At 50.6% G+C, this 20,681-nt stretch overlaps 3 protein-coding genes across 18 annotated transcripts in view; 2 read left to right on the plus strand and 1 right to left on the minus strand.

Moving 5' to 3' along the window:
* The window catches only part of METTL23 (methyltransferase 23, arginine), a 7,748-nt gene extending 1,742 nt beyond the window's left edge, over positions 1 to 6,006 (minus strand). The window contains exons 1-5 of one of the 4 annotated variants that reach the window (XM_007185751.3): positions 5,894 to 6,006; positions 1,835 to 1,939; positions 554 to 791; positions 384 to 468; positions 1 to 224 (exon numbers count right to left, since the gene is read on the minus strand). The exon at positions 1 to 224 is cut by the window's left edge and continues 1,742 nt beyond it. In XM_007185751.3, the coding sequence (XP_007185813.2) occupies positions 59 to 224; positions 384 to 468; positions 554 to 791; positions 1,835 to 1,918 (573 nt within the window). In that variant the 5' untranslated portion in view covers positions 1,919 to 1,939; positions 5,894 to 6,006 and the 3' untranslated portion in view covers positions 1 to 58. Of the gene's footprint in view, positions 225 to 383; positions 469 to 553; positions 794 to 1,834; positions 1,940 to 5,587 lie in introns of those variants that run through there. The other 3 variants (XM_007185754.3, XM_057536821.1, XM_028167399.2) reach the window with 3 other exon arrangements.
* A 126-nt stretch (positions 6,007 to 6,132) lies between these two features.
* On the plus strand, positions 6,133 to 16,330 carry JMJD6 (jumonji domain containing 6, arginine demethylase and lysine hydroxylase). 3 transcript variants are annotated; one of them, XR_009006418.1, is made up of 7 exons: positions 6,133 to 6,482; positions 7,001 to 7,389; positions 7,851 to 8,137; positions 9,019 to 9,154; positions 9,646 to 9,739; positions 10,449 to 10,587; positions 11,373 to 11,500. XR_009006418.1 is itself a non-coding variant. In XM_007185756.3 (7 exons), exons 1-7 carry the CDS (start codon positions 6,354 to 6,356, stop codon positions 12,945 to 12,947), a joined length of 1,245 nt encoding a protein of 414 aa, XP_007185818.1. In that variant the 5' UTR covers positions 6,135 to 6,353; the 3' UTR covers positions 12,948 to 16,330. The 3 variants fall into 3 exon arrangements, 2 of the variants coding, with proteins under 2 accessions (XP_057392803.1, XP_007185818.1); XM_007185756.3 differs by lacking the exon at positions 9,646 to 9,739 and adding an exon at positions 12,911 to 16,330 and having other exon boundaries at positions 6,135 to 6,482; XM_057536820.1 differs by lacking the exon at positions 11,373 to 11,500 and having other exon boundaries at positions 6,134 to 6,482; positions 9,651 to 9,739.
* A 1,510-nt stretch (positions 16,331 to 17,840) lies between these two features.
* The window catches only part of MXRA7 (matrix remodeling associated 7), a 30,839-nt gene continuing 27,998 nt past the window's right edge, over positions 17,841 to 20,681 (plus strand). For all 11 annotated transcript variants that reach the window (XR_009006377.1, XR_009006379.1, XR_009006376.1 and 8 more), the window contains exon 1: positions 17,841 to 18,213. Coding sequence is in view for 7 of the 11 variants with exons in the window: in XM_057536581.1 (XP_057392564.1) it covers positions 17,905 to 18,213 (309 nt within the window). In the remaining 4 variants the exon portion in view is untranslated. The remainder of the gene's footprint in view (positions 18,214 to 20,681) is intronic.

The following is a 20,681-nucleotide window of genomic DNA, read 5'->3' on the forward strand; positions in this document are numbered from 1 at the left end:
GGCTTGCCAGGTTGCTAATCAGTATTGACATTGTCCCAAAACAGTTTTTAGGTATAATTCAGAGACTGTCCTTTGCAAAGGAGATGACCAGCATTTCAACAGTATGTCTTCCTGGAAGGGCAGATTCTGCTATATCTCCTTTGTCTGCACCAAAAGACTCCAGAGGAATGTGGACACATTTCATGTCCCACTTGTAGAGCAAAGCTTCAAGTGACCAGTCAGCACTGAAAAAAATAAATTATTTTGTAAAAACCAAGCTTTTCCTGTTTTGCTTTAGATATATTCTCATTTTATCCTTAAACTACACACTGAATGAGTAGAGTAGTAAGGCTTGGGTTAACTTTTAATAAAATTGGGAGTAAAGCAGGATTGTTCAGGCTTACCTTCTCACCTGGTAGGTAGACCACAATTGGACCTTGGGGTTCTTCTGCATCAAAAAGTAAACTGTAGTTAAAATGTCTTCAAAGTCTGGGAAGAAAAAACAACTTAATAGACTTCAATTCTGTTGTATCTCTGACTAAATTTACTACTGAGAAGAGCAAAAAAGGTTTACCTTCTGGTTCAAAGAATACATCGGATGCAAGAATAATGTCTTGCGGTGGTAGAGCCAGAAGATCCCGAGATACATGACCCCACGTGAGTCCCACAACATGCACCTGAGGCAGGTTATTCATTTGGCAGCTTTGCTGACAGATCTCTAGACAGTGAGGCAGCTCTGAGCTGTCTGACAGTATTACTTCAGCACCACATTTTGCAGCCATAATTCCTGGAAGGCTCACTCCAGCTCCTATCTAATGACAAGGTTAAAGGTTTTGCTTAGAACTGCAAAGAATTAATGGATGTTGGCAAATCATTTCTCATTTCATGCTTGCATTGGTCAATGTGTAATGCCATGTCTATAAAACATGCCATAATTCAACACTGCTTTACTATGTGGAGCTTCCTCCAAGTTTGTCATGGCAGTTCTAATTGGGTCAAAGGAGTCATGGTCCATTTCAGCATTTTAAAGGGCCCTCAATTCTGCAACTGACAGTTAACCCTTAAACGGGGGTTTGAACTGTGAGGGTCTATGAGCTATAAGGAGCTCCTAATTGTATATGACAGCAGGTCTAAAAGCTCAGTGGGCGATGTGGATGCACAACCAGCCGTTCAGTTGTTACTACCAATTATAAATAGCTTTCATGTGGCTAAAACCTGACAGGTCTGCAACATGACTTTATTACATTTAACGGGATTTTCCAGTTGGGTCTTGAGAGCAGCAAAGAGCTTAAACATACTAAGGAATAATACCAAGGAGTGCCTTCATAAATATTACTATTCATATCAGTTGAAACACATGCTTCCTGTGAGGATGGGCATAGACATTCCTGACCTTTACGGAATTGCTGACAATCATTCCTACTTTGGGCCAGAAGTATGCACCAAATGCCTTCATTTCATTTACATGGTTTTGCAAAAGTTAAGAGGTGTTATTAAGCTTCTGTATTTAGTCTTCGGGTTTAAGCATAGTATTTCTGCTGTAAGCCTTCAGCAGTCGAGCCAGATGGAGTGGTGAGAGAGCATGGGATGCATTTTAAAACTAAAAGGCTAGACAGTAAATATTAGTGCTTGTGCACCACATATGGTCTCTGGTGCATACTTTCTTTTTAAACACTTAAAAGCTCACCTGCCTCACAAGCTGGCCAAATCATCCCTGACTTAAAAATATCTAACAAAAAAAAAAAAAAAAAAAAAAAAAAAAAAAAAAAAATATCTAACAAAACCCAATAACCAGCATATAGACTTAAATTGGAAAATAATATAGGATTTTCGCAAACTGCAAGGGCACTTGTACCTCTAAGACAGCCTTTCCTGGCAGAGATCCTCTGTGAAACCACAGGTACTGGGCCAGGACCACAGCACAGGGCCAAACATACATTCCATATTGAAGATGCAGGACCTGAAAATAATTTTTTTGTATGCCATAAATAACCCATGCTGGAAGTCAGAATATTTATACAGTGGTGGCACAGTGGTTAAGAATCCGCCTGCCAGGGCAGGGGACACGGGTTTGAGCCCTGGTCCAGGAAGGTCCCACATGCCGTGGAGCAACTAAGCCTGTGCACCACAACTACTGAGCCTGCGTGCTGCAACTACTGAAGCCCACACGCCTAGAGCCCGTGCTCTGCAACAAGAAGCCACCGCAATGAGAAGCCCGCGCACCACAACAAAGAGTAGCCCCCACTTGCCGCAACTAGAGAAAGCCCGCGCGCAGCAATGAAGACCCAATGCGGCCAAAAATAAATAAATTTGTTTTTCAAAAAACAATATACGGCAATTACTGAGCGCTTGGCACTGGCATCCATTACAAAAACAACAGTTCCCTCTCTCCAGTTTGCATCCTATGGTGGGGGGAGGGTCGGGATATAAAATTGCAATACCATGTGATAAGCATTCTTCATACCTTCATTTACTCAACAAGAGTTTATCCAGGGCCTGAGTGGCTTAGTAGCTATTATAGGCTGAGGATGTAACTCTCTTGGAATATGAACTACATACACATATATGTATCTCCTACTGGGGAGAGACAAGCAACAAGTAAGCAAGTGGATATTTTTCGTTGCAACAAGCAAAATACAACAGGGTAATGTGAGAGAAATGGGAGTGGGCAGGGACCACAAGGTGTCTGCTCGAGATAGGGAGAGAGGATGATTCAGGCAAAGGCCCTGAAGCAGGAACTGAAAAGCCTCTCGCTGGGCACAGAGAGCCCTGGCAGTGTGGGCCTGAGGGCTGGAGGCAGGGCTGCGTAGTAGAAGCACAGGTCAGAGGGAAGGCAGAGGCCAGACTTGTGAGGTCTTGTATGGCACGGGAAGCTTAGCTTTTATGTAAGTGCAGTGAGAAGATATTGGAGGGTTTTAAGCACAGGCATAACCTGGTAATGCTAAGGAGGAACAGAGGGGTTCTAGGATGACATCCTAGAAGAGGTTTGAGTTAGAGCTGAATCCTGCAGTTAGGAAGGTAGGCAACTTACAAAGCCTTTGGGGAGGCATTGAAAGATGAGAGCATGGTATTTAGGGAGGCAAGGTAACATAGCTCAGGACTCTGGAATGAGCCTGCCTGAGTTCAAACTTGAGATCTATAATTTACTAGCTGTGTGACCTCACTCAAGTTATTTAACCTGTCTGTGCTTCAGTTTCCTCAACTGCAAAATACTATCTTCATAGAAAAGTTAGGAAGATTCGATGAAAACTACCTAGTACAAAGTAAGTATACAAAGTTAGCGATTGCTAAACTGCAAAATCGCAAGACTTTGTTTCCTAGAGCAAAGGATGCCCCTCCTGGGGAGTAGGAAAGGCGGCTGAAGAGGTAAAAATATCACAGGTGAAGGAACTGAAGGTCTGAACCTAATCATTCAATACACTCAACAAAAATATTGGTGCCTAAAATACGCTAAGCATGATTAAAATGCCTGCCCTGGTGGATTTTACCCAGGAGTACAGTGAAGGATTTCTGACCTGGGGAGCGAGTTATGCAGATTTAGGTGTTAAAAAAAAAAAGTGTATCTGTTTTCACAAGGCTTATCTTCACCCACTCCCTAAATTTGGGAAGAAATCCAAAGGAGGTTGGGAGGGCTTTCCTGGCAGTCCAGTGGTTAAGACTCCACAGTTCCACTGCAGGGGGCATGGGTTGGATCCTTAGTCGGGGAACTAAGATCCCATACACCGCGTGGCGCGGCAAAAAACAATCCAAAGGGATATTTCAACGTGCAGGCATTTAGAAACTGCCAGAAATGGGTTCCACTCCAGCCTTCAACTCCTTTTAAGCTGTTTCTCATATTTAAACTGCTACTGCCAATACCTACACCACCAGCTGCTGTTACACATGAAAAGATGCTCAATATCACTAATCATTAGAGAAATGCAAATCAAAACTACAATGAGGTATCACCTCACACTGGTCAGAATGGCCATCATCAAAAAATCTACAGGGCTTCCCTGGTGGCACAGTGGTTGAGAATCTGCCTGCCAATGCAGAGGACACGGGTTCGAGCCCTGGTCTGGGAAGATCCCACATGCCGTGGAGCAGCTGGGCCCGTGAGCCACAATTACTGAGCCTGTGCATCTGGAGCCTGTGCTCCGCAACAATAGTGAGAGGCCCGTGCACCGCGATGAAGAGTGGCCCCCGCTTGCCACAACTAGAGAAAGCCCTCGCACAGAAACGAAGACCCAACACAGCCATAAATAAATTAAAAAAAAAAACAAAACTCCTGAGATTTAAAAAACAAAAAATCTACAAACAATAAATGCTGGAGAGGGTGTGGACAAAAGGGAACCCTCTTCCACTGTTGGTGGGAATGTAAATTGATACAGCCACTATGGAGAACAGTATGGAGGTTCCTTAAAACACTAAAAATAGAACACTACCATATGACCCTGCAATCCCACTACTGGGCATATACATACCCTGAGAAAACCATAATTCAAAAAGAGTCATGTACCACAATGTTCATTGCAGCACTATTTACAATAGCCAGGACATGGAAGCAACCTAAGTGTCCATCGACAGATGAATGGATAAAGATGTGGCACATATATACAATGGAATATTACTCAGCCATAAAAATAAATGAAATTGAGTTATCTGTAGTGAGGTGGATGGACCAAGTCTGTCATACAGAGTGAAGTAAGTCAGAAAGAGAAAAACAAATACCTTATGCTAAAGAGAAAAACAAATACCTTATGCTAAAGAGAAAAACAAATACCTTATGCTAACACATATATATGGAATCTAAAAAAAATAAATAAATAAAGGTTCTGATGAACCTAGGGGCAGGACAGGAATAAAGCCACAGATGTAGAGAATGGACTTGAGGACACGGGGAGGGGTAAGCGTAAGCTGGGACGAAGTGAGAGAATAGCATTGTCATATATTCACTAACAAATGTAAAATAGCTAGCTAGTGGGAAGCAGCCGCATAGCACAGGGAGATCAGCTCGGTGCTTTGCCACCACCTAGAGGGGTGGGAAAAGGAGGGTGGGAGGGAGACGCAAGAGGGAAGGGATATGGGGATATACGTATGCATATAGCTGATTCCCTTTGTTATACAGCAGAAGCTAACACATTGTAAAGCAATTAATACTCCAACAAAGATGTTTAAAAAAAATGAAACACTGCAATGTGAAAGTGCTTTGAAAAACTGGAGGTATATAAAATATAATTGCTCTTGAGAGAGTTCGGGGGCAGCCATGAGCTGAAAGGAAGCAATGCCAGCCTGAGAAACTTTATTTGGTTAGTGAGGGTTGGAAATCCCCTACCCCCCCCCCGAAACTGAATTAAGAAGCCCTTCAACAAGATCAAAAAAATATTAGGTGTCAAGAATGCCGCTTTTCTGTCAAGAAATATTAGGTATGGAAAGGCCCCCTTCCTAGCAGGGTCTTCAAATTTCTTACTTTAAGACATTTAATGTGCCAAACGGCTTCATACCAAACCGTTTCGCTCTGTGGTCCACCCTAAGGCGGGAGGCCGCGGACCCCCCTCCCTATAGCCCCTGGTCGGCTGAGAACCGCTCCAGCCCCACTGCGCTTCCCGGCGGGTGCCTCCGCACGCACCTCCGGGACGCGGACCTCCAGCACGGCCCCCTCAGCTCCCAGGCCCGGCTCCTCCGAGAACCGAAAACGCTTGGCCCGGACCACATGCCCTCGGAGGCCACGCTCGGTCGGAGGGGAGTCGGCGGCCCCCGGGCAGGCCGGGAGCAGGGGAGGGCGCCAGGTCGCCAGGCTGCCAAGCTGCACGCGCGGGTGCTCTCAGACCGGCTCAGGCCGTCTCCCCGGCGCCACGTCGGGTCGCTACTACCCGACGGCAAAAGGGGGTAAGCACCCCTCGGGCGACGAAATGGCCACGTGGTGAGAACAGACCCGAAAACTGGCCAACGAGACACAGAACGCAGGAAGCCCCGGCTGTGAGCCGGACGGAAGCCGGCCACGAAGGAACTGCTGGATGCCGGAAGTGACGCGAACCGGAAGGGGGTGCGGGAGAGGCGGGGCCGCAGCGAGGTGGTGCCTCGACCGTCTTGACCTTCCCAACATGGCGGAGACCCGGCGTGTGTGAGGGCGGACCCCAGAGGCTCGGAGGCCAATGGCTTATCGCAAGAGGCCGTGGGGGGCGGGGAAGACGGCCGACGCAGGCCCAACCCGAGGATCGGGAGGTGGTTAGGGAGTGAATTTTCTGGAAGGCGACTTTAAAGGCGCCGGGCCGGAGCGAAGGACGTTTTGGTGCCGACGCCGCCGCCGCCGCCCGGGTCGGGGAGGGGACGCACTGGTGGCAGGAAGCGAGCTGCGCCGGGGTCGTCGCGGAACCAGCTGGTGACTCTGCAGGATGAACCACAAGAGCAAGAAGCGGATCCGCGAGGCCAAGCGGAGTGCGCGGCCGGAGCTGAAGGACTCGCTGGACTGGATCCGGCACAACTACTACGAGAGCTTCTCGCTGAACCCGGCGGCCGTCGCGGTGAGCGGGCCGCGATCGCGGGCCGGGCGGGGCACGGGCATCCCCGGGAGCTGCGCACCTCTACCGGGGCCGGGGTCCGCGCCCAGCACGGCCCCTGGAGTTCCGATGGGCTCGCCCGCACCCCGCGGAGGTCGGGGTCATCGGGGCCCAGATCCCAGGGTGGGCCTCCTTCTATGCGCCGCAGCCGCGCCTGCCGAGGCAGCTGGAGTCCCACGCCCCTGACGCCCTTCACGAGGCCTGTCACCCCTGTATCCCTTTGGGCGGCGGGGCCCTAGGGACCCTGGCTGTCAAAAGCCACGAGTGGAAGACGCGAAGCCCCCCTTCCCTGATGCGGTGGCGCTGGGTGCGCAGTGCCCGAACGCGCGCAGGTCCTTTTCCCTCCCTAAGAGGAGCCGGAAATAGAATCTGGCTCCTTGGGTATGTGATTGCTAATTGGCCTTGGGGGACACCCTTAACTGCCGCCGGACTTTTTTTTTTTTTTTTTCTTTAATGCGATAGGTCTTTTCTGATTCCCTCAGGACAATGTGGAAAGAGCAGACGCCTTACAGTTGTCGGTGGGTGAATTTGTGGAACGTTACGAAAGACCGTACAAGCCCGTGGTTCTGCTGAATGCCCAAGAGGGCTGGTCCGCGCAGGAGAAATGGACTCTGGAGCGCCTCAAAAGGAAATACCGGAACCAGAAATTCAAGTGTGGTGAGGATAACGACGGCTATTCCGTGAAGATGAAGATGAAATACTACATCGAGTACATGGAGAGCACCCGAGATGACAGCCCCCTTTACATCTTTGATAGCAGCTATGGGGAACACCCCAAAAGAAGGAAACTTTTGGAAGACTACAAGGTGCCCAAGTTCTTCACCGATGACCTTTTCCAGTATGCGGGGGAGAAGCGCAGGCCCCCTTACAGGTAAATACTGGGCAGTGATGTGGTTATAATCTTGTCTACAGCAGCAGGGGCAGCTGAGCGCAGTCAGCTAATCTATTTCCAAAACAGTGAGTGGTTCTCTCTTGGCTGCACATGGCACTTACTTAGAGGGCTTCTGGTGCCTGCCCATGGCCTCCTGCCTGGTGTCGCCTGGGCATCAGGATTTCTGAAAGCTCCCCAGGTGATTCAAACGTGCACCCAAAGTTGAACCAGTGATCTCTAAGGGATGTTTTAATAGTTAAAGTCCAGCAGTAAGACATGTCGGTGATTTTTCCTTTTTCTGTTAGGGATCAGTCCATGCACAGTTCCCTCAGCATTTCTGTGTTCCAGAATTTGTGTAGTCTTTGAAATAACGATAATGTTTGTATAAAATTAAAGCTGCTTTTGCGGTGTGTACGTGTGGTTAAATTCCACTTCACATGTTGGATGTTTCCATCCTTCAGGTGGTTTGTGATGGGGCCACCACGCTCTGGAACCGGAATTCACATCGACCCTCTGGGAACCAGCGCCTGGAATGCCTTAGTTCAGGGCCACAAGCGCTGGTGCCTGTTCCCTACCAGCACGCCCAGGGAACTCATCAAGGTGACCCGAGAAGAAGGAGGGAACCAGCAAGATGAAGCTATTACTTGGTTCAATGTCATCTATCCCCGGACACAGCTTCCAACCTGGCCACCCGAATTCAAACCCCTGGAAGTCTTACAGAAACCAGGAGAGACTGTCTTTGTACCAGGTACAGATGAACTGAAAGTACATTCTTTGATTTCAGTAATTTGTAATTTTTGGAACACAACTATATCGAAAGAGTCAAAGAAATCCCTCTGCACGCTGACTCTGGGTGAAGTGACTGGTCCCCGCCTCTGACCGTGATGTGTTGCTGTGTGGTCACTTGCTCAGGGCACTGCTGGCCACGTTTCTTGTAACCTGGATGTATAATGACTATTGACAAACTTCCTGTATGTAGAGAGCCTATTCATTTTTATTCCTAGTAGATACTTAGTGTCTGTTTATTGAATATGTTCAGTGACTTGTGCTTATTTCTATAAATGGGGTTTTTGATCAGTGTAGCACTGGGTGGATTGAGGCAGGAAATAGTGACTTAAGAGCCAAGAGGCAGGAAATCCCACACCTGAAAACTACACTTTGTTTTGATAGGTTGAGTGTTGGAAGTAAGGGTGTTTAAGAGGGGCATCCTCCATCTAGAAACTGAAGAACTTGCTGCCTTTACAGTTTTGGTCACAGCTTTGGATTAACAGGGTTTGACACATTGATTCTGTAAAAGGGCCAGAGAACTGATATTTTAGGCACTGCGGGCTGGGTAGTCTCTGTTGTAACTGCTCAGCTCTGCCCAAGTGGCAGGAAAGCAGCCAGGTACAATCCATAAACGAACAGGTGCAGCCATGCTCCAGTAAAACGTTACACAAACAGGTCGTTGGTGAGTCCTGCCCTCAGGAGGAGCATTTACCTCGCTGGGTCCTGTGTCTCTAAAGCTCTCCCTTGTGGACAGGAATCCCCAGGTTCTGAAGTTTGTGTTATTTGTTATGTGAGGTTTATGTCATGGAGCGATTGTGTGTAGAACCAATCCTGTTTAACTGTTTACTTGTTGGATTTCAGGAGGCTGGTGGCACGTTGTCCTCAACCTTGACACCACCATTGCCATTACCCAGAATTTTGCCAGCAGCACCAACTTCCCTGTTGTCTGGCACAAGACGGTAAGAGGGAGACCAAAGTTATCAAGGAAATGGTATAGGTGAGAGCCTTTTTTTTTTCTTATTTTTGCTTTGTTCCAACTTCTACCCCAGAGATAAAATGGAAAGAGTCCACTGGTGCAATAACATGTGCTGATTTTAGACAGGCCTGGGAAAAGCTGGGGCCACAAAACCTCACGGGTAGAGGAGAGTGGGTCCAAGGTCAGGGCTAGTTCTCAGGATGTTTGCCAGCCTTGAGGTGACAGGGTAAGACTGCATGTTTGATTGAAGCCAGTCAGTCAAAACATGGTCATAATTGGGATGGTTCCTCGTTTTCTGTTTTGTTTTTGGTTTTGGTTTTGGTTTTTTGTTTTGTTTTGTTTTGTTTTGTTTCCCAGAGCTAGCACTAGCAAAGGAAGCCATTTTGTTTGGGTTTTATTTTGGTTATTTCTTTTTCTTACCGCAAAGCATTATTCCCATTTGAACTTATGACCTTCAGTTCTTGTGAGCGAGGTGACTGCCCTGGAGACTTAGCTCCTCTGTTTATCCACAGAACAGATACAGCACGGGCAGCGGCAGTGCAAGCCACCCCCAGCCACCCCGTGCCACTGTGTCCCAACCCTGACCTGGAGGGACCAGCTCTCGGGGTAAGAGAGGGATTCTGGCTTGTTCAGTGCTCAGCCCCCCTGCTGAGAGGGCCAGCAAGGGTGGTGGCTTTGTTCTCCCCAGACTCTCGGGCATCTGAGGCCCACTGACTCTGTCCCGCAGGCTGCTGCGTGCTGCCGTTCGGTCATGCTGAAGGCCGTCCTGAACAGCAGGTCTTTTGTCCCTGGCTGCAGCGGCCGCCGGAATAGGTTCCAAAGGGGAGGGCTGCCTGCTGCCCTTGACAGACCCGTTCAGCTTCATCTCCCAGTGAGGGGGGACCCTCTCTGTTAACTTGATACTTCTTGTCTCTTACAAACCAATGTAACCAAGCCCCGCTCCCATCATTAAGTACTGTGCTGTGGAAAGGAGAGGTTAAAAAACAGCAGCCAGGAAAGGTTCAGGAAAAACTACGAGCGAGAGAGATTGTTTCTCCCGAGGAGAAAACTGACACTAACTCAAGGAAGATTTGCCTCACGTCTCAGCAGCACGTCTGTGTCGTCTGCACAGGGGGTAGCGAGTTGTGTGTGGCTAGTTTTCCTTTCAGGAAAGCCTGAGCAGCATGTGGGATTTTGTCCCCAGCCTGTGGATCCGTGTGTCCTCACCACTGTACAGGCACGTCTAGGAGAGGCAGGGCTCAGCTCTGAGTCTGGGGTACTGTGTGTGGGTGTCGCCGCCTGTCCCAGTACTGAGAACACGCGTCTTGTCTCTCAGGATCTTGAAGCAGGAGCACCCCGAGCTGGCGGTCCTGGCTGACTCCGTCGACCTGCAGGAGTCCACGGGCATCGCCTCCGACAGCTCCAGCGACTCCTCCAGCTCCTCCAGCTCCAGCTCGTCCGACTCGGACTCGGAGGTGAGTGCGTGCTCGCTGCCCGGGCCTCCAGGGCAGGTCACCCTGAAAACCAGATGTGACTTTCCCGCCTCCTGCCTAGGAGGGAGAACGATGGCAACGTGTTTCACTTTCTTGCAAGAGCTGCAGCTGCCCACGTGCTTGCTGCAGGGTGAATTTTGCCCATTTTATAGCTTTGCACATATTAGTGAATCGTTACAATAATCTCTAGAGGTGAGAGGAGTATCTGGGGATTCTGTAAATGACCCGGGATCACACAGCTAGCGGACAGTGGTGTCGGGATTCAACCTCCAAGAATTCTCCAAACTCAAGGCCCACGTTAGGAATTTCCCCTGTGGATAGTAAATTATAAGCCTAGAAACTCAGCAAATTCAGTCACCTTGTTTAAGCTAACACAGTACTGGGTAAGAGCATCCGTGCTTTTAGCAGATGAAATGCCTGTCTCATGACTGTGTGATCCACTGATCCTGCCTCCTCTTTGGAGGAGGCCGTGTGTTTTATGAGTGTTACGTGCTGTGCAGTGAAATTCCACGATGCCATCGCAAAGTGCTGGCTCTCACACAGTCTTAGAGGGGGATCTTGGTTTCAGACAAACAACCCTGCTGTTAGAGAACACTGGAGGGACCCTCGGGGTCTGAGGAGGCGGATATCCCGACTGTGTCCTAAATGGTCCTTTTGCCTCAGGGAGGCGTGGACAGTATCGTGCTGTCTCCTGAGGGCAGAGGTTCGTTCAGCAAAGAACTGGGCTGCATCTGACCGAACCCCTGTTTTTCTCCTCCCGTGTCCAGTGCGAGTCTGGCTCTGAAGGCGAGGGGACGATGCACCGCAGGAAGAAGAGGAGGACGTGCAGCACAGTGGGAAACGGGGACACCACCTCCCAGGACGACTGTGTGAGCAAAGAGCGCAGCTCCTCCAGGTGACCGCGCGTGGCTGTCGTCTGTGTGCAAGGACGTGCCTGCAGCCTGCGGCAGGGCCCTGGGGGGCAGCCTTGTGGATCCCGCAGACCCAGGAGGGCCAGCGAAAGCCAGAGAATGAGGAGGCTCTGGGAATGGGAGTCCAGTCACTTAGCATTTGCTACCGTAGCTTTTTTCTCCGCTACCGATGCAAGTGAACGTGGCTTGTTTTATGCGTAAGAGCGAGAATCTACGTGGATGGTGCCAAGGGAACCCTTTACATTATTTAATAATAAAAGTTAAATTCATTTTATATCTTGGAAATTTTTTTCCTGGAGAATGCCAGAAGCTCCCCTTGTTGCTCTTCTTGTCATGATCTTGGGAGAAGATAGTGATTCCGCTGGTGGGTGCCCTTGATGGGGAAGTGACAGTTACTGCAGGAAAGGAAGAGAATGCTGAGAAGTTACCCCATATCTTCTGAAGAGCCTGAGGCGTGGCCTCCTGCTTTTTCTCCCCGTTTGCCACTGCTGCTTTGAGCGCTTGCAGATTCCTTATAAAATCGTAATCATGTCTCCAATGGGTTTTTGTTTTTGTTTTAAACCCTATAGGATCTAAATAAATTAAAACTTGAGATAAAAATCCATAAGCTAATCTTTTTGCAAGCACCTGCTCTGGTGCTGGGCACACGACAGGCTCCCACTGAAGTCTGGTGACTCTGCGTGCGTCCAGGGTCTTTAAACCCCAGAACCCTGTTGTCCGTGTGCTGCTAGTTGAAGTGTCAACTGTAGGCAGCATTAAGAGGTGAGGTTTTGGACTTCCCTGGTGGTCCAGTGGTTAAGACTCCGAGCTTCCAATGCAGGGAGCACGAGTTCGATCCCTGGTTGGGGAAGTTCCGCATGCCGCCCAACAAGGCCCACCAAAAAAAAAAAAAAAAAAGGTGAGGTTTCAAGGAAGGTAGTGAAATACCGAAGCCTGTGGGATTCTGTCTGAAGTCCCTGACTGCTGCAGCTGACGTTCCTGTTACGTTCTTTGTATCTCCAAGCAGCCTGGCGCTTGCTTAAATGTGATGAACAGGACCTACATTCCTTTCTGTCGTCTTTTCCTCATTCTCTGGGGTCTGGCTGAAATTCCGTGGGGGAAATTCGGGTGTCTTAATCAAGTGAATTTATCAGACTAGATTGTGCATTTCTCAACCCATGTTGTCCTTTTCCCAAGCATACTTAGATTTCTCTTCTTGCTTTTTTAAGTTTTTTCTATATTGTAGACTTATATCTGCCCTTGGGGTGTGACTTTGCAAGAAAAGTTTTTAGAGAAAGCCCTGCCGTTACATCAACCTGGGGTTCTGGGGGTCCTGCTTTTAACATGTCCTTCCAGCTTTGCCGAAGCTGTGCTGTCTACATGCTGATTACAGGCAGTTGTACTTTCCTTGGCAGGATTAGGGACACTTGTGGAGGCCGTGCTCACCCCTGAGCAGAAGCTCTCCCTGAAGTGGCTTCCACGTGAGCTGTTGGCGGCCACCCAGCTCAGTTTTCCTGTCTTCTGCTCCTACCTTCTCCTTTGTCTTCTTTGAATTTGGATAATCCTCTCTGGCCCAAGCTCCTGTCTCCGGTCAAATGCTGTTCTTTCTGCTTACTGAGACTAGATTGTCAAGAAGTTAAAAAACTCCGCATGCTTAGTGAAGCACCGAAGGCCTCCGTGATGTCAGGCGAGAAGGTGCTGTGCTTCTCCTTTAAAACCAAGCTGGTCGACCGCAAGGCTGGAGGGTTGTGATCCTTTGAATGCCTTGTTGCATCTGTTGCCTCGCTGGTGTTGGTGAGGGACTCCCGCCGTCCACGTGGCCGGCTGCACGCAAGCAGAGACGCCGAGAGTGGTGAGCGGTGAGTTCTGTGTGAAGCGATTACGTGTAAGAAGGACCACGAGTGTGCCGCCCTCCTGTATGCCATCGTCCGTCCAAAAACGCATTCGGTGGCAGTAACCCGGCCTCTCACCACTGCCTAGTGCTATCTTAGGATTCATTACTTTTTCTCCACAATGAGAGAGGCTGTTAGAGTCCAGGGATAATTTTGTCATCACAGAACTTAAATTATAAACAGAGCCAAGTTCTTAAAGATTTGTCGCCATCATTCCCACCACGTGATCCATAAGTCAGAAGCTCTCACTCTGTAAGAGGGTTCATGATAGTGTCCCCACTTCTTGGCCCTGCAGACATTAGGTGGGGATCGTGTTACCTGCTGAGAATAAATGCAGAGGTGGTGCGTCTGGCCTTTGGGATCTGTTTAGGCTTCTAAATAACTCTGGTTTAAGTACTTAGGGACTGCCCAGCGGGTTCCATCTCTTGCCCTGTCAGTTCACCTCCTTGCCTTCATCTGTCCCTAAATTCACCCTAAGAGGGGGTTGTTGAGGGCGTGCCCCCGTGAAAAGCATTTTCTGGGCTGAAATGAGGAAGGGAAGGACACCAGCAGCTTGGGGCCGAGGAGCTTCACTGGTGCAGAGGCGTGTGGGCAGGTGGCTGGAGTTGTATGCTGTTGTCTCTCAATATCCTCCCTTCAAGCGGGTGTGATCAGGGGAATCCTGGTCGCTTCTTTACCACGTGTTCCATGTTTGATAGACCAGTTATCACTTCCTGACTCTCTGGGTCAGTCGTGTGGCTTTTACTTTAGAAGGCTGGTCCCCTATTTTGTCTTCGTCCAATTTTCTGCATTCTGAAATGCCAGCCAAAACACGCGTCCGGGTTGGATGGAACGTCTGCTCATTTCCTAGCATCGCTCTACCTGCCACTCCCCCTCCCTGGCCCTCTGGCTCCAGTGTCTGTGGTTGTGAGCAGATCCAAACCCTGAGAGATTTTATTCATATTTGAATGGCATTCCTCCTCGTTTTTAAAAAACTTTTCTTGACATCTTCAAAATGCTTTTTTCTTTTTCCCAGTGTTGCTACCGGGCTGTCACACCCACTCCTTTTCCTCTAAAATCCATACCAACTGCGCCTCCCTCCACTTCAGTTTAAAGGATGAAACCACCAAACAGGCTTCTTGCCACCAGGGGGCGTGGTGGGATGCATTTGCAGCAGCAGGGATGGTAAAGTGGAAGTTTGGTTTGAGAGACTAGTCACCCAGTTTTACTTCCCCAGATGCCAAAGGTGATTCCTGTTTGAAAAACAATACCCAGATATAAGGGATCCAGCCCGTCTGACAGGCCCGCAGTCACCTCTCCTGAAAGTGCCTGGGTAGCACGGATTACGTTTGGGTCTCGCCACCCCACATGAATGACTGTGGGACACTCTTTCGTTGTCTTAGCCAGGCCAGAGATTCAGCAGCCCCCCTTTTACTGTCACTGTGGGCCAGGCAAACACACCATTGTGGAAGCAAAGCAGGGCCGAGGTGGGGAAACAGAAAGCAGTGGAGTGTGGCTGGGTGATCACGGTGAGGTAGGAAGCAGGAACCAAGGGTCCATCTGTTCTAAAGTTAACCTTTCTACCCACCTGGCGTGAGCTACTCCTTTGAGTGGTGTCAAGGATAGTAAGGAGAAAGATATAACATTAAACTATTTTTAGAGATTATTTTCTGAGACGACAGCTGATCTTAAAACCAACAAGCTGCGTCCTGGAAGAAAGGATCTGGACTAATAACTACTGTAGAGGAGGAGTGGGATGGGCGAGACAAGAGCAGGGGACCCAGGACATCAGGAGGGCTCTGGGTCTTTGGGGATGAGGGAGGTACCAAAGGCTTTACCATCAGCCCGAGGTGGCCAGTGCTGCACACAGGTGCCTCTGGGGTCAGTAGTGCTGTTGTGTTGAGGGTGATGCCTTTGAGGGGAGAGCCACCAAAAGCAGGGACGTTATTCACGTTTTGCTCACGCTTGCAGATGCCCCTTTGTTAATTATTAAAACAGTCAACAAGTGTTTCAGCACCAGGCACTGTTCTAGGTGCTGTAGACGCCACAGTGACAAACCCAGATCCCTGACCTCGTGGAGCTTCACAGACAGTGAACTTGGCTGTTGTTCACAAGGGCCACGGGTCAGAGTGGGTAGAGCCATGCACGTCCATCTCCGTGACCAGAAAAGCAAGTTCAGTCCTTACTAAATGCAAGTTTATGAGATATTCATAAAAGAACATAATTATAATTATAGCTGTGTTTTTAACGTAGGACGCAGCTTCTTTGTGAATCAGCTAAAGGTATTTAAACGAAGGATCAGCAAGAAAGTTGCTGGTGCAAGTGCTTTACACATTTATTAGAGTTTCTGCCTTGATATGCTTTAGACTCCAGAAAAGAGTGTGGGGTGGAACGAGGGTTTTGCAGTAAATGTTGTAAAAAGCACTGTCTAGGAAGTAGGCGTATAAGCACGCAGCTGTAGGTTTCTTGAATTGTATGTAGCATTTCCACAAATAAGTTGTTCCTGCTGTGTACTGGGTCCCGCTGATGGTTCCATGTGGAGTCTGGTTTCTCCTTATACTCCACCCTCCCCGGCTTCTGTCGTAATGTTACACGGATGTTACATTGTATGCAGCAAAACTGCAGAGGTGGCTCTCAACTTCGTCTCATGATTCAAGTTCAAAAACTTGGAGCATCTGGCCCCAGCCTCTGCTCTCCCCGGCGCAGGAGAACCGGCCCCGCCTGCCTGCTGTCTCCGCGGGGGCTGGACACTACAGAGGAACTGGGGCTGTCTCCTGAGTGCCTGGTGCCTCCCCAGGGGTCACGTAGAGCACCCTGAGCACCTCCTAGTTCTGCTTGGGTCTTTCCTGTGGGGTCCGCCACCAAATGCCGGTGGGGCCGCAACTGGATTGGCATTTTTAACTTTTCACTGGGATGAAACTTGTTCATCATTTTAAATAAAGCAACTTGATTTGGGGTTGTGTTGTTTGCATTGTCTTGTCCTTGTTTTCATTCTTACTCATTGAAAGTCAAAGTGTACTGAGTTTGTCTGCACAGTAGGACCTCTTAGATATACACTTGATCTTGAACAACTCAGGGTTTAGGGGTAACAACCCTCCCTACACACAGTGGAAAATTCAAGAAAAACATAGTCAGCCCTCTGTATCTGTGGTTCTGGTTTCTGCAGCCAGCCTCGGATTGTGTAGCACCACAGTATGCGTTTATAGAAAAAAATCCGCGTCTAAGTGGACCCATGCACTTCAAACCCATGTTGTTCAAGGGTCAACTGTATATTTAAAACAAGGTGGACAGGTGACAAAAATAAGGCCCAAACACTTTGGCTGAAAGTGCCCCCTGGTCAAAAGCCAGTAGCCAAGAGATAAACCTCACTCCACATTTTATAGCTGTGGGGCATTCTTCATCAACTGCGACTAAAATTCCTTTTGCCTGTCCCCCCAGTACTATGTGATGCAGCAGGATTAAGCCCACCCTGTGTGGCGCAGCCAAAGAAAAAAGAAGAAATAAGCAATTCTTTAAAAAAAAAAAAGAAAGAGGCACTCCTTCCAGCATCTTGGCTTACATCAAATATCACTGTACGTTTTCTAAAATATTAAATGCACCCTAAACAAAAAACGGAACCCTGGTTTTTCAATATTAGGCCTGTGTTTGGCATGATACCTTACAAACTTTGTCCACTCCTTGTTTTTTAAAAATAACTAGAGCAGGGTTTGGGAGTGGTAGGAAATAAAGTTTTCGGTTACAATGCATTTGTCTCCAACATACACTGTTCAGTGACAGAGCCCTGGAAGGGTCTGGAGAAACAAAAACAGTAGGCTTCTTTTCCCTCATTCCACCCTCCTACGTTCCAGAATTACGCGAAGAAGAAAGACAGTAGGGGAAATAGAGTTGACCCACAGCACCTGGTGCTGAATTCCTGAAGCCCGTCTTTGGGGGCAGCCTCCAGACCCTGAGGCCTGTGTGGAAGGCTGCTGGGTCCAGACCGGGAAGGGGCCTTCACCGGCCAGCACCTAGAAACGTCCTCTTTGTGAAAATGTATCAAAGCAACCCCAAGGAATAAAAGCAGCTGGTGACGTGTCTATAAAGTGGCTGAAAGTAAGCAGAGTTGGTGTTTTCACTGTCTTACAGGCAGTCCAGAGCTACCGTCTAGTGAACCCTCCTGTCTTTACTTGGCCCTTAGCATTCCCCAACTAGCAATTCCAAAGTGCTCTAAGCTTACCTGCGCGGGTCTAAAATGATGCCGAAAGGGCCCCGGAGTACTGGGTATTTCAAACTGCTTTTCAAAAGGAGCCTAAGCCCAAAGCGTCAGGCCTGCCCGGGCAGGGAGGGCTCGGCCCTTCTCGGGCCTCAGGAGCACTTCCCAAGGGGCCAGGGCTCTGGTCCCCAGCGTCTTGCGTCACCCCCACCCCCACCCCGGGTCCTGGGAGGTCGGGGGCGGGCACGGGGCGGGGCGCGGCGGGGGGCTCCGCCCCGGGGCGGGGCGCGGCGCGGCACGCTCCCTCGGGGTCCCAGCGGGCGGGCACTCGGGCGGCCGCGGCGCGATGGAGGCGCCGGCCGAGTTGCTGGCCGCGCTACCCGCGCTGGCCACCGCGCTGGCGCTGCTGCTTGCCTGGCTGCTGGTGAGGCGCGGGGCGGCCGCGAGCCCCGACACCCCGGAGCCCGCGCCCCCGGAGTCCACGACCCCGGCCGAGGCAAGCGGGACGCCCGCGCCGCTCGGCCCCTGCGCGGCGGAGCCGGCGGCCGCGCCCGAGGGGCCGGGGGAGCCCACGCCGCCGGACGAATCCGCGCCGCCGGAAGAGTCCGCGGCGGCGCCGGCGGAGGCGGAGGAGCAGGCCGCCGAGGAGAGGCAGGTACGGACCCGCCCTCCCGGGCGCCCCTTCCCACTCTGGGGCCAGTTATCCTCCGCGGCTCGGCGCCCCCTGGCGCCCCCCGGCAGAGTCGAGAACCGGGCCACCAGTCTTGGGCCGGGCTGCCTCATGGAGGGCAGGAGCCCGCGGACGGCAGGAAGGGAAGGTCCCGGCGTGCAGACTCACCGCCCTCCCCCGAAGTGTCGCCGAGCCTGTCGGAGTTGTGTTTTGTCTCCTGGCTGGCTTTCCTCTTCTTGGCCTCTCTTCCCCCGGCACGGGTCATACCCCACTCCCCACCCCTCACCCACCAGCCCACGGGTTCCCAAATCCACGTGCATGTGGCTTGTTTCAAGGGCTGCAATGACAGTTGTCTTGATAGTAGAAAATATAATACTTAAAGAAAAGAAAGAAAAAAGGAAAGCTGCCTTTTCTTTTTAGGCTAATTTGAAATCCAGATTCCTGAGTCATTTATGTGTGAAACCCATTGGGTGGGACTGAAAGAAAGGCACCGGACAATTGCAGTCCTTTTTATTGCCGTTTCCAAACTGCACGGTGCTTTGCACACTCCCCCAGGGGCTGCAGATCAGTCGGGCCAGCGTGCAGTGAGGAAGCAGGATAAGGCCCTCCTGCGGCACAGCTGAGCCCCCCCAAAGCCGCCCTCCTGCTTCTGCAGTCCGGCAGCTCTGTCCTCACCCTGCGGCCGTCGTCTTGCTTCAGGATATCCAGAGGGGCGTCTGATGGCTTGTGGGCACTCCTCTGCCCAGCCAGATACACTTTTTCCGACGTATCTCTTTAGATTGGAAGCCTAGTTGCCGGGCGTGAAGCCACGCGCCTTCCCAGGACTTCAGCACCCTTGGCCCTTCCAGGCCGCCAGCAAGGGTCCAGAGTCTCATCAGGACGCCTTGTTCTGACTCCTGAGCTCCCTTTCTTGGAAGGGAGGATGGCCAGGACGGTCAAAACCGTGAGCAAGCTGCTTTGGTGCGTTGTGAGCATGTCTGCAGCGCCCACTCTGAATTTTGCTGGACACAATGGTTTATACTGGAGAGAACCCTTGCGGGGAGGAGGAAGCAGCGAGGCTGGGTGGAGGCATTTCTCTTTGCTGAGTAATTGTTCCAGACCCCCTCTGAGCAGGCGCTTTGCTTGACAAGAGGGTGACTAATTGTGTCAGAGTGTATTGTAACCAGCCTGAGAGCTGCTGTATTCATCCCAGGGAGCATCGAGGCCCTGCGGTTCTTGCTGACCTCACCTGTGGTGATGGCAGGTGGGGTTTGGACTGTGCTGATGTGTTAGGTTTGCTCCCATATTTAGGATTCTCTTGGGAACAGGGGAGGTATAGGAGCTATTCCCAGGCTGCCACTTGCTCTCAGTCAGCCCTGCTCCTAGAGTTAACACAGTGGCCCCTTTTCACCCAGAGGCAGCTTCTGGACTGAAGTTTAAAATGTTCTTTAGGGAATTCCCTGGCGGTCCAGTGGTTAAGACTCCATGCTTCCACTGCAGGGGCCCAGGTTCGATCCCTGGTCGGGGAACTAAAATCCCGCATGCCGCAGGTCGTGGCCAAAAATAAATGAATAAATAAATACATACATAAATAAATAAAATGTCCTTTAGTGGTGCTCAGTCATCTCGATCCTCTGGGTTACAGCACTTCTGAAAGAACTTTCTACAAGGCCTCTAAGGCTCTCGGCAATATGATATGTAACGGGTTTAGTGGTTTTTTAAAAAGCAGCCCTGGTTTGCCTCTGGCTGGGAGAAAGTTCCGGTGAGGGCGAGTGGGGGCTTCGAAGGACAAGGCACGTTACAGAGGGTCGTGTGGTGGACACAGCCTCGGAGCCAGTGTGCTGCCAGAGCAGATGACTGTGACAGTTGAGGCTTGTGCGTCCCTCCTTCCTCTCCACAGCCTGTCCTGACATGATCCACCCAACGGGAGAATTAAGTTTAAGTCCATTTCCTCCTTTGGAGGTCTCGCCCTTCCATTTTGGGTTCAGCTCTCCAGCCCTCTCTGAGCTAGCAAGCCCCCGTCGACTCCAGCTGTGCACAAGGCCCTGGGCCAGGTGCTGGGGGACACAAATATCCACTGTTACCCACTCCCCCGCCTTCCCGGTGGTGGGATTACCCTGAAAGGAGCTGCTAGACATTGTCTGGAAATGGACTTGGGCATTTTCGAGAGCAGGTCCCACTGCTTTCTTCTGATGATCACACTGCCCAATCCTGGAGAGCAGACCGGAAGGCCCACTGGGGAAAAATAACTCAAGTCTGGGTTTGGGGAAGCAGCAGGGACGCCGTCAGCCAGCCTCTCACTAAGTCAGCAGTGGGAGTGGGGGGAGGAGGGAGCGCGGAAAGGCACAGCCCCAGCCCCGGGAGAGGGGCACTTAACTCACCTCTCCCCTCCCCCCTGCATTTTCCATTCTAATCCTATCGCCTTCCTTCCTGGCGAGGCCTGGGAGGCCTGAGGCAGCTGCTGCCCACGCTCA

This window comes from Balaenoptera acutorostrata, chromosome 20, assembly GCF_949987535.1.
Source record: "Balaenoptera acutorostrata chromosome 20, mBalAcu1.1, whole genome shotgun sequence".
In the NCBI taxonomy this organism is placed as follows: Eukaryota; Metazoa; Chordata; class Mammalia; order Artiodactyla; family Balaenopteridae; genus Balaenoptera; species Balaenoptera acutorostrata.

Excerpts from the sequence above, each read along its gene's own strand:
- JMJD6 (XM_007185756.3), top strand. The coding sequence starts at position 6,354 with ATGAACCACAAGAGCAAGAAGCGGATCCGCGAGGCCAAGCGGAGTGCG. Across the intron at positions 7,390-7,850 it reads AAGCGCAGGCCCCCTTACAG|GTGGTTTGTGATGGGGCCAC; the intron begins GTAAATACTGGG and ends TCCATCCTTCAG. Across the intron at positions 11,501-12,910 it reads AAAGAGCGCAGCTCCTCCAG|GATTAGGGACACTTGTGGAG; the intron begins GTGACCGCGCGT and ends TTTCCTTGGCAG.